Here is a 13510-nt window from a genome sequence, read left to right on the forward strand (position 1 = left end):
ATGCTAATTGTTTTAAAAAGAACTGCATATTTGCGTGGAAAAGCTGAGAAGTGGAATGTTTAGACAAAATTTTTCAATGAAACAAATTCATTATATGAATTGAAGCTATGAAAATATTTGTACAAATTGCTCAAACAATTTGGAAACTTGGTAAATATGAAAAGCTTAACCGTCAGCATATTTCAGCTAGCACGTGTTGTCTTATAGATATTTTTAGAAGGTTTTCGCAGGGAGATATAATCATTTAGAATTGAAAGAAACCTGGATAAACGTTTCCTACGATTACTGATTTGTTTCATGTAGAGCTTCTGCGAAGGAGTCGATAAAGAACAGCTTGTCAACCATGAAAAATTTGAGTTCAGAAATAAATAGATATTGCTAATTGCTATTTTACATGTTACGACTACAGACTAAAATTTTGGCATCATATCAGGCTTGAAATTCTTCTGGCACGTCTTCTGATTTTACTCCAGTTTATCATCATCAACAACCGGTATCGTGGTGTTATCGTGAATTTATGTCGGATACCAGTCGACTCAACTGTGAATGAGTACCTGAGTCAAATCAGGGTAATAATCTCGGGCGAGCGCAATGCTGACAACATTGCCTCTTATAGAGTACTATAATCCTGTAGTGTACCGTAACGGTCTTGAATGAAGTGCTCTAACACACTTCAAGGCCCTGATCCAATATGGATTGTTGCGCCAACGATTATTATATAACAACCGGTATCCGGGTTAGGTCTGCCTTTGTACACTCCAGGTTTTGTGCTGAGGTCCACCAATTCGATCCTTAAAAGCTGCCTGGCGTCCTGGTCTACGCCATCGCTACATCTGAGGCAAAGTCTACCACATCTTCTTTTTCTACCGTAGATATTGCCCTTATAGATTTTCCACACATAATAAGTGAGCCGTCCACAGCAACCTGTTGAGTCGTATTTTATCTACAACCAATGAATAATGGCCCAAAGTCCAAATGACACGGCATTGATGAAATGTCCTTTTATTTGCCGGAGGTCTGGGTTACACAGTTGTAAGGATTGAGTTTTGATTATGCCCAGAACCTTCCTCACCACAGGAATCCTTCAGATGAAAAATTTCAAAACAAGTTGACGCTATGAAACGTTTCCTCAAATAAAAAAAAAAATGGATGGAACTTTTATTCCAAATAAAAAAGCAAATGTGTATATCCTCAGAAACATATCACGGAATATACACTCAAGAGCAAAAATATCGCACATGCCTGTTTTTATTGCTTTTTTTTATTTTTTAGTGAAGTGTTAATGTTATATAAAACCACAAATCTGAGTTCAAGGGTCATTCTGATGCCGACCTAGAGGTACTACATTTGTGCATAAATCGGCTTAAAACAGTGGTTATTGGACATAACGTTCAACCTGAATTTTTTTAATGCTACAATTGAATTCAAAGAAACAAAAAACAAATCAAAAGTAAACTGTAAGTAATCTTTTATCTTGGTCAATCAGCAACGAGTGTTTCTTTCCCTTTACTGATTCGCAACTTGCATCTGATGCATCATTAATTTCATTAAATTTTTGACGAATTCTTCTGGGGTTGCCTCCCATTTTGCTTTGATAGCTTCTTCCAGCTGCTGTATGTTCACTGAAGTGACGTTTCTACCCCGCATTCCTTTTTTTAATTCATCCCATGAATTACTAATTAGATTAAAGTCTGGGCTACGAGCTGGTCGTGTCATTTTCGGTATATTCATTTCCTCCAAATACCGGTGAACAAGAGCGGTGTGCGGTTTTGCGTTATTACCCATGAAAACAAAGTTTTTATCGATGACTCCCCGAAAAGACATGATGTGTGCCTGCGAGACCTCTTCGAGATAGATTTCGTTTCTGATGTTATGCCTCCCTATGAAGTACAGGATCTGCCGTCAAAAAATAGAATGAAACCCCATTGCACCATCGTCCAATCCTTATGTTCTCGAGCGAACTTAAGGCAAGCTTAACAGTGGGCCCCTGTCAATTTCGGGCCATTTGGAGACCTGTGGGCTGTCAAGCCTCTTTCAGCTAGACATCTTACTATTCATCGACTGATATCGACACTACGAAATTCTTGTCTTCATGTTGTACGAGTTAAGCTGGGTTCAGGTGCTGATTTTTCAATCAAGTGCTGATACGTAGCCTTATGTAGCCTCCAGTATCTTGATATCTCTAAAAAGAAAATATCTTCTTTAGTTTAGACTATTACTATCGAAATTGGCTACAGATTCTTCTCTATACGTCAAATAAGATCCATTTATTTGTTTTTAAGGTTTTGTTTGTAATACACAATTTATATTTCAACAATTTGAAATTGAACGAGCGGTTGTTGTCAGCCAACAGAGCCTCTTTCAGCTTACAAAAACTGTTCCGCTCGAAACGTCTCACCAAAGGTCAAAGCTCTTACTGTACAAGACTATGAGCTTGCCAGTCCTCATATATTCCTCGTAAACTTGGGTTCTTAGCAAGAAAAATTGCGAACTCTTGGCCGCGTTCGAGAGAAGAATCCTCTGAAGAATGTTTCGCCCCCTACATGAGGATGGATGATTCCGTAGCCTACATAACAACGAAATCTATGAGCGATACCATGACCGTCCGGTTGTGGATAAAATCCGGCTCAATAGGTTACGGTGGGCGGGTCACTTAATCCGTATGGATGAGAATGATCCCACCCGGAAGGTCTATAAGGGTAATATCTATGGTAGAAAAAGAAAACGAGGCAGACCCTGCCTAAGATGAAGCGATGGCGTAGGTCAGGACGCCAGACAGCTTTTAGGGATATCGAATTGGTGGACCTCGGCGCAAAACCGGGATGTCGGGAGTTCCTTATTAAGGCAGGCCTAGACCGGATACCGGTTGTTGCGCCGTTGATGATGATGACCCACCTAATCCGTATGGATGACGATGATCCAGGTCGGAAAGTCTATAAGGGCAATATCTATGGTAGAAAAAGAAGACGAGGCAGACCCTGCCTGAGATGGAACGATGGCGTAGGTCAGGATGCCAGACAGTTATCTGGAGTTCCTTAATAAGGCAGGCCTAGACCGGATACCGGTTGCTGCGCCATTGATGACGATAATGACACTAAAAGCACCGTCCTGGAGCAACGGACGTTCAAATACTCATAACTTGCCAATTTTACCCCGATCGACTTGAAATTAAATTAAAGGAACCGAAAAATGTTTAAAGTTTAAAGTAAAGGGGTATCAGCAGCTGTTGAACTCTGAAACTTGAGGGTTACATGATGTACAATATTTTAGTTCCAATTTTCAAAAATAGTGAGCAATGAGGTGGATCGTTAAATAATTAATGTTGGAGTTATATCCATGAATCTAGAATATTCACGCGTGTCCCCGTAAAAATACATGTTTACTGTTGATAAGAGATGTTTATGAACTACGTCATATACTTTTATAGTTCGAAATAAACACTTCAATTTAATCATCTCTATTGACGTTTGTGCAAACATAGCATCTGGATATTTACCGAAGCAGAATTTATTGTAATGTTCACTGTACAGTTGCGGTACAAGTTTTAATACTGCAACGTGACGAATCTATTTTGTTTTATTTTCTTATTTGTAATACTACTTACTAATTTAATCTGCAGTAACAATCTTTGCTGCACATCATTCTATATTTTATCTTGATTCATTAAATATATCTGCTTATGATGTGCCTACTTTAAATTTAAATAATAGATGAGTAATAAACAAAGACATATGGGGATAATCAACTTCCAAAGGTTTCCAGACTAAATATAAGTAAATAAGTTTATTGCTTTTCTTATAAAATAAAGTATAGTTTACATGTATGGATTTGGAAAAAAAAATTGTTTATCAAATCTCTGAATATTCAGTCATAGCACAAAGTTGAATACGCAACACAAAAATGATATTACAAATGGTAATATGATAAGATAACGAAATAAGAGATGATAACGGAATAGGAATTTGTAGATATAAGTCCATATGTACGTCAACGTGACTTTAAAGACAAACTTCTCAACAAAAATATAATATCGCAATCTATTGAAATCTTTGTTGTCTCTGGAAAATATGTTTTTCATTTTTGGAATGAGTTAGTCATAATGTTTTCAGCTAATAGAACATCACATTATAATACCAGATGATGATGATTGTTATTAATTTGATCCTACGTTATCAAAACCAATTATATCATTAAAATTGTCCCTACACTCAACAAAATATTGCTGAGTTATGCTTGAAATATTAGCTCCTTTGGAGCGATCAATGCATCTACTATAATAGTATGGAAACTCATTTCTGAAAGGTCTCATGAACGAGCAGTTGTAGCGAAGGAATCTTACAAAACTGTATCGAGTGCCAACTCAATGCCTTCAGTGCCCCGCGTGAAGTTTTCTGTTTTCGAAAAGTGCGCTTTATTCATGCATTTCATTCAAGGGCCCGATGTTTTAAGAATTAATGTACTAAAGGTTAATGGTGACATGAACCCCGTTTGTATGTTGCCGCGAATATTTGAAAACTAAAAACATAGACGCTTTCATGTTTATTTGTTTCATATGATCTCTTCGGTTTTTTAACTCATTGATGGTAATGATATGGTTTTTCTAAGACACGAGAGAAGCTGCTACTACTTCATCTTCCTTATGCAGTGCATCAAACAAATGTGTATATCTTCCTATCGGTATGTAACAGGAGCAGTACACCATCTTCTATTTTCCCAGCTTGGACAACTGCGACGGTTGGGAGGAGATCCTTGATATCATCCTACTGACCGAAAATGGGACTCTTAGGGTGGAGAACTGGGGAGTTTTTGATCAGCGGTCCTTCTCAGCTCATAGTTGGATACTTTTCAGTCTAAATCTTGCCTCAGAGGTCTCCAAACTTTTAGCGACCCCTGGAGGATCGACTAGTCAAGTTATCAAAAACAAACTCTCCGGGCCGCAATTTGCAAGATTGGCACGACAGACGAACTAAAGTCAAAGGTTGGGGCTCTGGAAAAGGCACTCGACACTACCTTGAAAGTCTCGTTTATCATCATCATAGGCGCAACAACCCGTATCCGGTCTTGGCCTGTTGTAATAAGGAACTCCAGACACCCTGGTTTTGCGCCGAGGTCCACCAATTCGATATCCCTAAAAGCTGTCTGGCGTCCTGACCTACGCCATCGCTCCATCTTAGGCAGGGTCTGCCTCGTTTTCTTTTTCTATCATAGATATTGGGATTTTCGGGGCTGCATCATCCTCATCCATACGGATTAAGTAACCCGCCCACCACAATCTGTTGAGCCGGATTTTATTCACAACCTGACGGTCATGGTATCGCTCATAGATTTCGTCGTTATGTAGGCTACGGAATCGTCCATCCTCATGTAGGGGGCCAAACATTTTTCGGAAGATTCTTCTCCCGAACGCGGCTAAGAGTTCGCAGTTTTTTTTGCTAAGAACCCAAGTTTCTGAGGAATTCATAAGGACTGGCAAGATCATAGTCTTGTACAGTAAGAGCTTTGAACCTATGGTGAGACGTTTCGAGCGGAACAGTTTTTTTAAACTGAAATAGGCTCTGTTGGCTGACAACAACCGTGCGCGGATTTCATCGTCATAGGTGTTATCAGTTGTGATTTTCGATCCTAGATAGGAGATATTTTCAACAGTCTCAAAGTCGTAGTCTTCTTCATTGTTTTCGTTTGATCAGTGCGATCTGATCTTGTTCGTTCTTTTGATTTTGGTTTTCGCGACGTTGCCACCATGTACTTCATCTTGCCTTCATTAATGTACAGCCCAAGATCTCGCGCCGCCCGCTCGATGTGGATGAAGGTAGACTGTACATCTTGGGTTGTTCTTCCCATGATCTCAATATCGTCAGGGTAGGCCAGTAGTTGGGTGGGTTTGAAGAGGATGATCCCTCTCGCATTTACATCGGCATCGCGAATCACTTTTTCTAGGGCTAGGTTGAAGAGGACGCATGATAGGGCATCCGCTTGTTTTAGACCGTTGTTGATGTTGAATGGTCTTGAGAGTGATTCTGCTGCTTTTATCCGGCCTCGCACATTGGTCAGGGTCAGCCTAGTCAGTGTTATCAATTTCGGCAGTATAACTAATTCTCTCATGGCCATATACAGTTTTACCCTGGCTATGCTGTCCTTGGCGGCTTTAAAGTATCGTTCCCTGCTAAATACAGGGTGCGGCAACATAACTTCCTTTTTTAAAATGCGCGCCACTCAGTTAGTTGATGTCATAGCGGAGCGCTAGTGGTCTCGTTCAAGAGGGGATACTGTAAAGTTTTGTCCCAACACGGTTCAGTCGCCATCATGCGTTGGAATAGTGAGGAGCGTGCCTTTGCCGTTGAGGTTTACTTTTCAAGCGGATGTTCGGTTATTGCAACACAGCGTGCATTTCGGAATCGCTTTAATTTAGCCCCGTTGGCTCCCGTCCCAGACCGCAAATCAATTGTTACATGGGTCACTACATTCAGACAAACAGCAAGTGCGACAAAAGGAAGAACTGGAGTCCCTCGGCCCGTTAGATCACCTGAGAACATTGAAGCAGTGAGAGCGTCAATGTTGCGATCGCCACGGCGTTCTGCGCGCAAACACGCATCTGCCCTTGGACTATCCGATCGTTCTGTGAGAAGAATTCTTCGTGATGATTTTCATTTTCATCCCTATAAGATGGCGATAGTGCAGGAACTTTCAGAACGTGACTTCAATTCTCGGATGAACGCGTGTGAGCTTCTTCTTGATGTCGTTCCCGAGGGTGCTATTGTTTTTTTTAGCGATGAAGCCCATTTTCATTTGTGTGGGTCGGTTAACAAACAAAACATGCGCTGGGCTGACACCAACCCTCGAGAATTGCATCAAAAGTCTTTGCATTCACCCAAAGTCACAGTGTGGTGTGCAATTTCCTCAGCTGGAATTATTGGTCCCTGGTTTTTTGAGGAAAATGAGGTTACAGTGATAGTGAATTCGGACCGGTATGTAAACATGCTACAGAATTTTTTTTCCCACGGCTAGAAAATTTGGATTTGGGGGACACTTGGTTCCAACAAGACGGTGCAACAGCACACACTTCAAGAGCATCGATGGCTGTTTTGAGGGAACACTTTCCAGAGCGCCTTATCTCAATTAGAGGCGATTTGGAATGGCCGGCATGCTCTCCCGATCTGTCCCCTTGTGATTTTTTTCTATGGGGTTTTTTGAAATCCCGTGTTTATGTGAACCGTCCAAGAACCCTACAAGATTTGAAGGCCAACATCCAAAAAGAAATTGCCAACATAATACCTGCTATGCTAACAAAAGTCATGACAAACGCCAGAAATCGGTTTACGCAATGTATGGAGAATGGGGGACGTCACCTACCAGATTTGATCTTTAAAACAATGTAAATAAAAACTTTATACACGTACCTACATTATAAAAAATAAATAAATATTTTTCGATGTATACAATAGTTTTTATTGAGTTTTGAAAAAAGGAAGTTATGCTGCCGCACCCTGTACAATCAACTTCAGGAAGCTGACCAGAGAGATTTTCAACATCTGCTACAGGCATAAATGTTGGCAGCCGTACAAGGACTGCCTGAAGATGTACAAGTCGACCATCATCCATGGTTGGACTATTGTCAGAACATTGAAAGCACTAGCGAATCCGCAAAGCTTAGTAAGATTATGCCTATAGGAGCCCATTCTTTCTTAAAAAAGTCGGAAGGCTTTTGGATGGAATCTTGCGGTGAAACCTTGGAGCTGCTAGTTCAGACGTACTTTTCCATCAGCGAGGAGGACCCTACTTGGATACTATCAAATCGGTAATTACCAAGGACAAGGTTGGCTGAGCTATAAACAGCTTCTCCGCATATAAATCTCTCAGACATCTTGCAGAAGCAGCAGGAAAGGATTGTGCCGTGCCTTAGCGAGATTTTCCATAGCTGTATGAGTCAGTGAAGGACTTTTGGCCAATCAGCCTCACCTCTTTCGTGCTGAAGACCCTAGAGCGCGTCCTGCACATCCACCTAAGGATGATTACGAAGAGAACGCCTTTATCTGTCCCAGCATGTCTACCTCAAAGGAAAACCCACAGAAACTGCCCTCCACGAGGTAATTGGCACGGTTGAGTGGTCACTGCAGTATAAGCAGTATATGCTAACTGCTTTTATGGATAAAGAAGGAGCATTCAACAATGTTAGTACCAACGCCATCAAGGAAGCCTTGACCAGCATTGGATTGAAGGGGTACGCTTTGGATTATATTCATGGTAAGAACCAGAATAATCTACTCGGATCTGGAAAGCATCCACTTGACTAGAGCCGTAAACAGAATTACGCCCCAGGGTGGCGCCATCTCTCCGGTGCTTTTGGTAATAGTGATGGACGAAATTTTATGAATATTGGACAGGAGCGGGGTGAATGTGGTGGCGTATGCAGACGACTTGGTGATATTGGCGTCAGGGATGTTTCCTTCCATAGAAGGAGCGTTCGGGTACGTTTTCCTTGTTGCCACCTTAGACAGAGGACGTAAAAAGCTTCATTGATATTGATCAATTTGTGTAACTAGTAGGAAGTAGAAAGCGTTATTTCTGCCGATGGCGGCACCGAACTCAATGTCGCTTCCGCATTAACATCTCTAAATCCGCTTTCGCTCCTCTGTCTTAAATTTTAGAAGTGTAGCTTTCTCAATGTAAAATAGTAGAGTTGCCACTAACTCCTGTGCCCCACATACCATAAAGTCGTTTTACCTGGTGAGTACGTCGGAGATCAAAACCAAGTGTTTTTAAATGGTTAACCCTATTTGTAGCGCAAAAATAGGTCGTTTTGACGATTTTTTTAAGAAATCTAGGAAACTTCTTTGTGCGATCATTATATCATCTTAAAGTGCATTGAAAACTTTCAGTGTTTGTTTATTTAAAAATGTTCACAGTTGTGTTAACAAGGGTCATCAAAAAATGTATTTTTATTTTTATGTTTTGCGTGACCGGAACTGTTGCAAACCAAAAAAAGTCGATGCATTTAGTAAAATAACAGTAAAAACTAGTGTTAGCCTGTCAAGTTTCAAAAAGGTCGGTTCAGTAGTTTTCGAGTAATTTTCGTCACCAGCTTCAATCAAGTATGTCATTGGTAGAAAAAAGCGTTTAAAATTTCAATTTCAGGTCGTTTACGAACCGGATTCTTATTTTGAAATAGTTGTACTTGGAAAAATGCAATAAAAAAATGTTTTTTTCTAAGTTGCACCCTATGTATTTTTTGAACAACAACCCTAAAAGGTAGCCTCCCGGTTGTCTCTTGCATTCGAATGAAATTCGGAGAGCCTTTTTCGTAATCTTTGAAATTCCACTACCGATTGCAAACTTCCAGGGCTCGATGACTCTTAGCTTGTTTGAATATACCCCACATGAAAACAAAATCTAGCGGCGTAAAATCTGAACCGGCGGCCAGAGAAACTTCGTGTCTCTTAGCAGAGTAGTGTCGCAGGTTTTGTTTGTTGACATTTCGGTGTAAATCGAAATAAGATTCGTCACTGAAAAAGAAAACCATTTTCCAAATAATCATTTCATCATGTCTAAAATTTCAGATTTTTTAGCTCCTCAACTGGTTTTAATTTTGGGTTAATTGAATTTTGGACAAGTGCATACTCAGATCCTCTCTAATGATTCGCTGCAGAGAGGTGCGGGAAATTTACCAATGTTTTCGGTAGTATTCGTTGTCTTGGTAGATCTCAGATGCCCGTCATTCTTAACAGTCGGCGCTCTACCTGATTCGCAAAATTCTACATGGTTTTACGATTGGGAGGATTGCTATGACGTTTTAAATGACATTTTCTTTTCAATGCGTGCTGCACCGCATCTACACTTTCACTACACTTGAAATACTGCTCCATGACGACAATAGTCGGCGAGATGCCACGACATGATGAATAGTACCGTCCACTATCGTATAAAATTACTAGTTGCCAGTAGTGATCTGCAATTACTGTTTTGCCTTGTTTCAGCAACTTATAGTAAACACCTTTTTAATCCCATCAGATGTACAGCAAAGCCTTTGTTTATGGATTGCCTCTTACTTGTAACTTCCGCTTGTGTATTTGAAGCAAACTTTCGTGAGGGGCTTTTCGTTTTTCCATGTACCTTTCCTGCAATTCGAACTACGCTCAGTTTCCTCCTTTCTGCATTTCGTTCATGTCATGCAGACTTCCGAACACAGACCAATTTCCAATACTTTTGCAGGCTGCTGCTACGTTTGGCACAAATCTTGATCCAGCAAAGTTTCCAATTCGGTGCCTACGAATTTTTTCTATCGTTTGTCTTTGTTGTTTAAGTTGAAATCATTCTTTTTAGGGCTTTGGAATTAATGCGTTTACAAGCCTCAGCACCCAGAACCGTAGAGAGAGAATCCGAGACCAAAGCGAAAATTATACGGAGAAACTGGGTTCGGGGGTGAAAATTGGGCGGGTCCTCTTATTATCGCTTTTTTCCATTCCGGCTCCTCAAGAAAACTCCGAACCCGAGGGGAATCCTCTTCATATCCACCCCAATCGGTTTTTCGAGGGAGTTTAGAGTAAGTACATAGCCTGTTTCTCTGTTTACTGTCATCTTTCTCTTCCTTAATTACAATTGCGATGTTTGGACTTTTTGGGTTAATTCCTCATTAATGATCGGCCTGGATTCTTTTTTCACAAACAATACTACGCAAATGGTAAATTTGTAGCAGTGTGTCCATTAGGGCTCCCAAAATTGATTTGATCGTTTCCTAGCCTCATTGCTCCTCATTATGTAGGAACTGCTTCATACAGGCTACTTGGCAGGTTTAACGATTTTTTTCTAGTAGTTAAAAAACCGAATTGGTTAACATATAATCTTTTCATCTTTATAATTTTTTTTTCATCAATTTTGTTATTCTTTGCAGGGTACATCGAGTTTCATAAAAGAGGAGCCTGAAGATGGACCGCGTAACATACAGAAAGTTCCAAGCTTATCGGATTTATCCGATCCTGAAGCATCTCTCGGTAAGTTTTAAACACAGTTAAAGTAGGAGTTAGAACAAGTATCCCTTCTGCCGATTAAAAGGATTCTTTAAAACATCAAAGTGTAATTGAAGTCGATTAGATTTACTTTTTCCATTATGGTATTTGAGTGGTATTTTTCAGCTCCTACCACCCCAAACGTCCCCAACAATGCATAGCTGGTAACTCTGATTCTATCCACTTTTCCCATTTTCAGCTTTTTTCTTTAGATTTTTATACTCATGCATTCAAATTGATACAGTTTGCGTGTGTATTGCAATAAGCTGAGGCGATTAGCAGAAAAAATAACATTATAACTCGTAACACAAGTCGTCTCGCCTGTCTGACTCCCATTTCAATTGCCATTCTTATTTCCATTCATTTATTCATTCATTCAAGAACAGCTTCGGCGGAATTTATGAATGAAAACCCGCTCTGAACTAAGCCAAACTAAACTATACCACTACAGAGTCGCTGTATTACTAGACCCTGAGTCTGAGCTGAGTTTTGTGTTTTTTCCACGTTTTTTCCTTTTTTTGTTTCTTATTTTTCGGATCTCAAATTGTTGACGAATTTCGAGTTTTCGATTGCACAAGTGTGTCTGTGTAGTTGTTGTTACTGTCGTTATTCTTGTTATTATTATTCTATTCGTTCCGCTTACTATACTCGTTGGAAGCGCATGTTTGCCTCTCGTGTGTTAGCACAGCGACCATTCTGAAGTCTCTCTTACGCGGCAACAATTTTACTGCTGAATGTGCTGACTGTGCTTGAGAAATTGAAAATTACGAGTTGAATCAGCATTTTGCTTGGAATCTTTCGCGGCAATTTCGTTTAACGCGCGGAGGAAGGAACGAATGGGACAAGCCAAGAAGCCCCCAATAATTCAAACGGCCAAAAGACTCGCCAACCGGTCTTTTTCATTCATAGAAAGAGCAGGGAAATGAAAACATCTCGATCTTTGATTCTAGCTGTCGTAGATTTTGGCTTAGATTCAGCTTTGGCCCGATCTAAATAGTTCTGGGTGATCTATCTTGATTTCTTTAATGAAAATGAATGAGTAGTTGGGAATGAAGTGTGTTGAGAATTTTATGGGAGTTTACATTATTTTTTATAGTCAGATGCAGACTCATACCGTGGATCCGATATTTGATTGAAAACGTAAATCTTTCTTTGAAAATGGTACATCGGGGAAATCCTCATAAGCTTGGCCAATACACGCGGGGTTTATTCAAACAATTGTATGGATTTGATTGTTCCAGAATGAGGATTCAGTCGCAGCCGGGCGTTAAAAGTAGCTTTTCGTATGGTTTCGTCTTAAGAGTTGTTCGAATACCTATCAGTTATGTAAGTTTAGCTCTGTTTAGCATGAAAAACCTTGTCTTGTCACGCAAGCAGTGCAGAATATTTAGGATTGGTATTCATGTCAAAAATAGTTTGTCAAGAAACTCGTTCTTAGTTTGATAGCATTTTGTGGTAAAACCATATAGCTGAACTGGAATTTACTGTGGTAAATTGCAGAAAATATTTGGTACCGAGTTCGAAGAATGGATCCTAAAATTACGACTACGGATCGAATCCAGGTGAACTACTAACAACTAAACTAACTATACAAGTTATTTAGTTGATGGATGTTGTCTAAAATATGTTGAACAAATAAATGTAGTAATTTTCAAGGAAAAGTTTGCAGAACAACTAATTTTTTTTGGTGCCTTACTTTTTATTGAAATATTGGCACAGAATCTATTTAAATGAAAGCACAATTGTTCTCTTCTATTATTAATTTTATTTATTCTTTTCTATTAAGCAAGGAGTGACTAACTAACTTGAAAAAGGTCTATCGAAGACTGTACTTATTGAACAAAACTATATGTACCACAAGCATTTATCTAACTCATTTTACATGCACACTTGTATAAACAGTAAAAGAATGAGTTCCGGACTTTATCTCTTTTATAAGTAAAAGGTTTATTAGGGTACAGTAATAAAAGTAGAAAAGAATTAGTTTTTGTATGAAATGTAAAAGATAATATTTCAACACTGCCCCTCAAAAACTAATCGTGTGAAATGTAATGTTTTAAATTCTAATTTAAAAATGCTAGAGTCACTCCTTTGTATGTTCGTTCTGGGAAAATTACAAAATACCTGTAGTCCAACATTTGTTGCAAGGATTAGGAAAACCCAGTCAAAACCTAATCAGACCACTCACTTAAAGTACCTTATATTACTTCAAGCCGATCGCGGTTCTGAGCTCCTTAAACTTGATTGCTGATACGGGCTTCGTTAGAATATCTGCCTGCTGATTATCTGTTGAAATATAACTAACTTTGATTATTTTTCTTTCTATTTGTTCCCTAGAAAAATGATACTTAATATCAATGTGTTTCGATCTCTTGTGATTGGTCGGATTATTTGCTATGCTGATACAATTAACATTATCTTCATATATTATAATTGGTTCTGGGATATGGAGATTGATACTTTCTGATAAAGATTTCAACCATAATGCTTCTCTAACTGCTTCGAATAAA

The 13510-nt window shown here is 39.4% G+C and overlaps 1 protein-coding gene across 1 annotated transcript in view; it reads left to right on the top strand.

Annotated features, from left to right (window-relative positions):
- Positions 1-13510, top strand: part of LOC119656637 (ETS-like protein pointed) — a 320431-nt gene that overhangs the window by 55503 nt on the left and 251418 nt on the right. The window contains exon 3 of the mRNA XM_038063077.1: positions 10886-10985. Within this exon, the coding sequence (XP_037919005.1) occupies positions 10886-10985 (100 nt within the window). The remainder of the gene's footprint in view (positions 1-10885; positions 10986-13510) is intronic.

The sequence above is a fragment of the Hermetia illucens genome, chromosome 5 (genome assembly GCF_905115235.1).
Source record: "Hermetia illucens chromosome 5, iHerIll2.2.curated.20191125, whole genome shotgun sequence".
Lineage (NCBI taxonomy): Eukaryota > Metazoa > Arthropoda > Insecta > Diptera > Stratiomyidae > Hermetia > Hermetia illucens.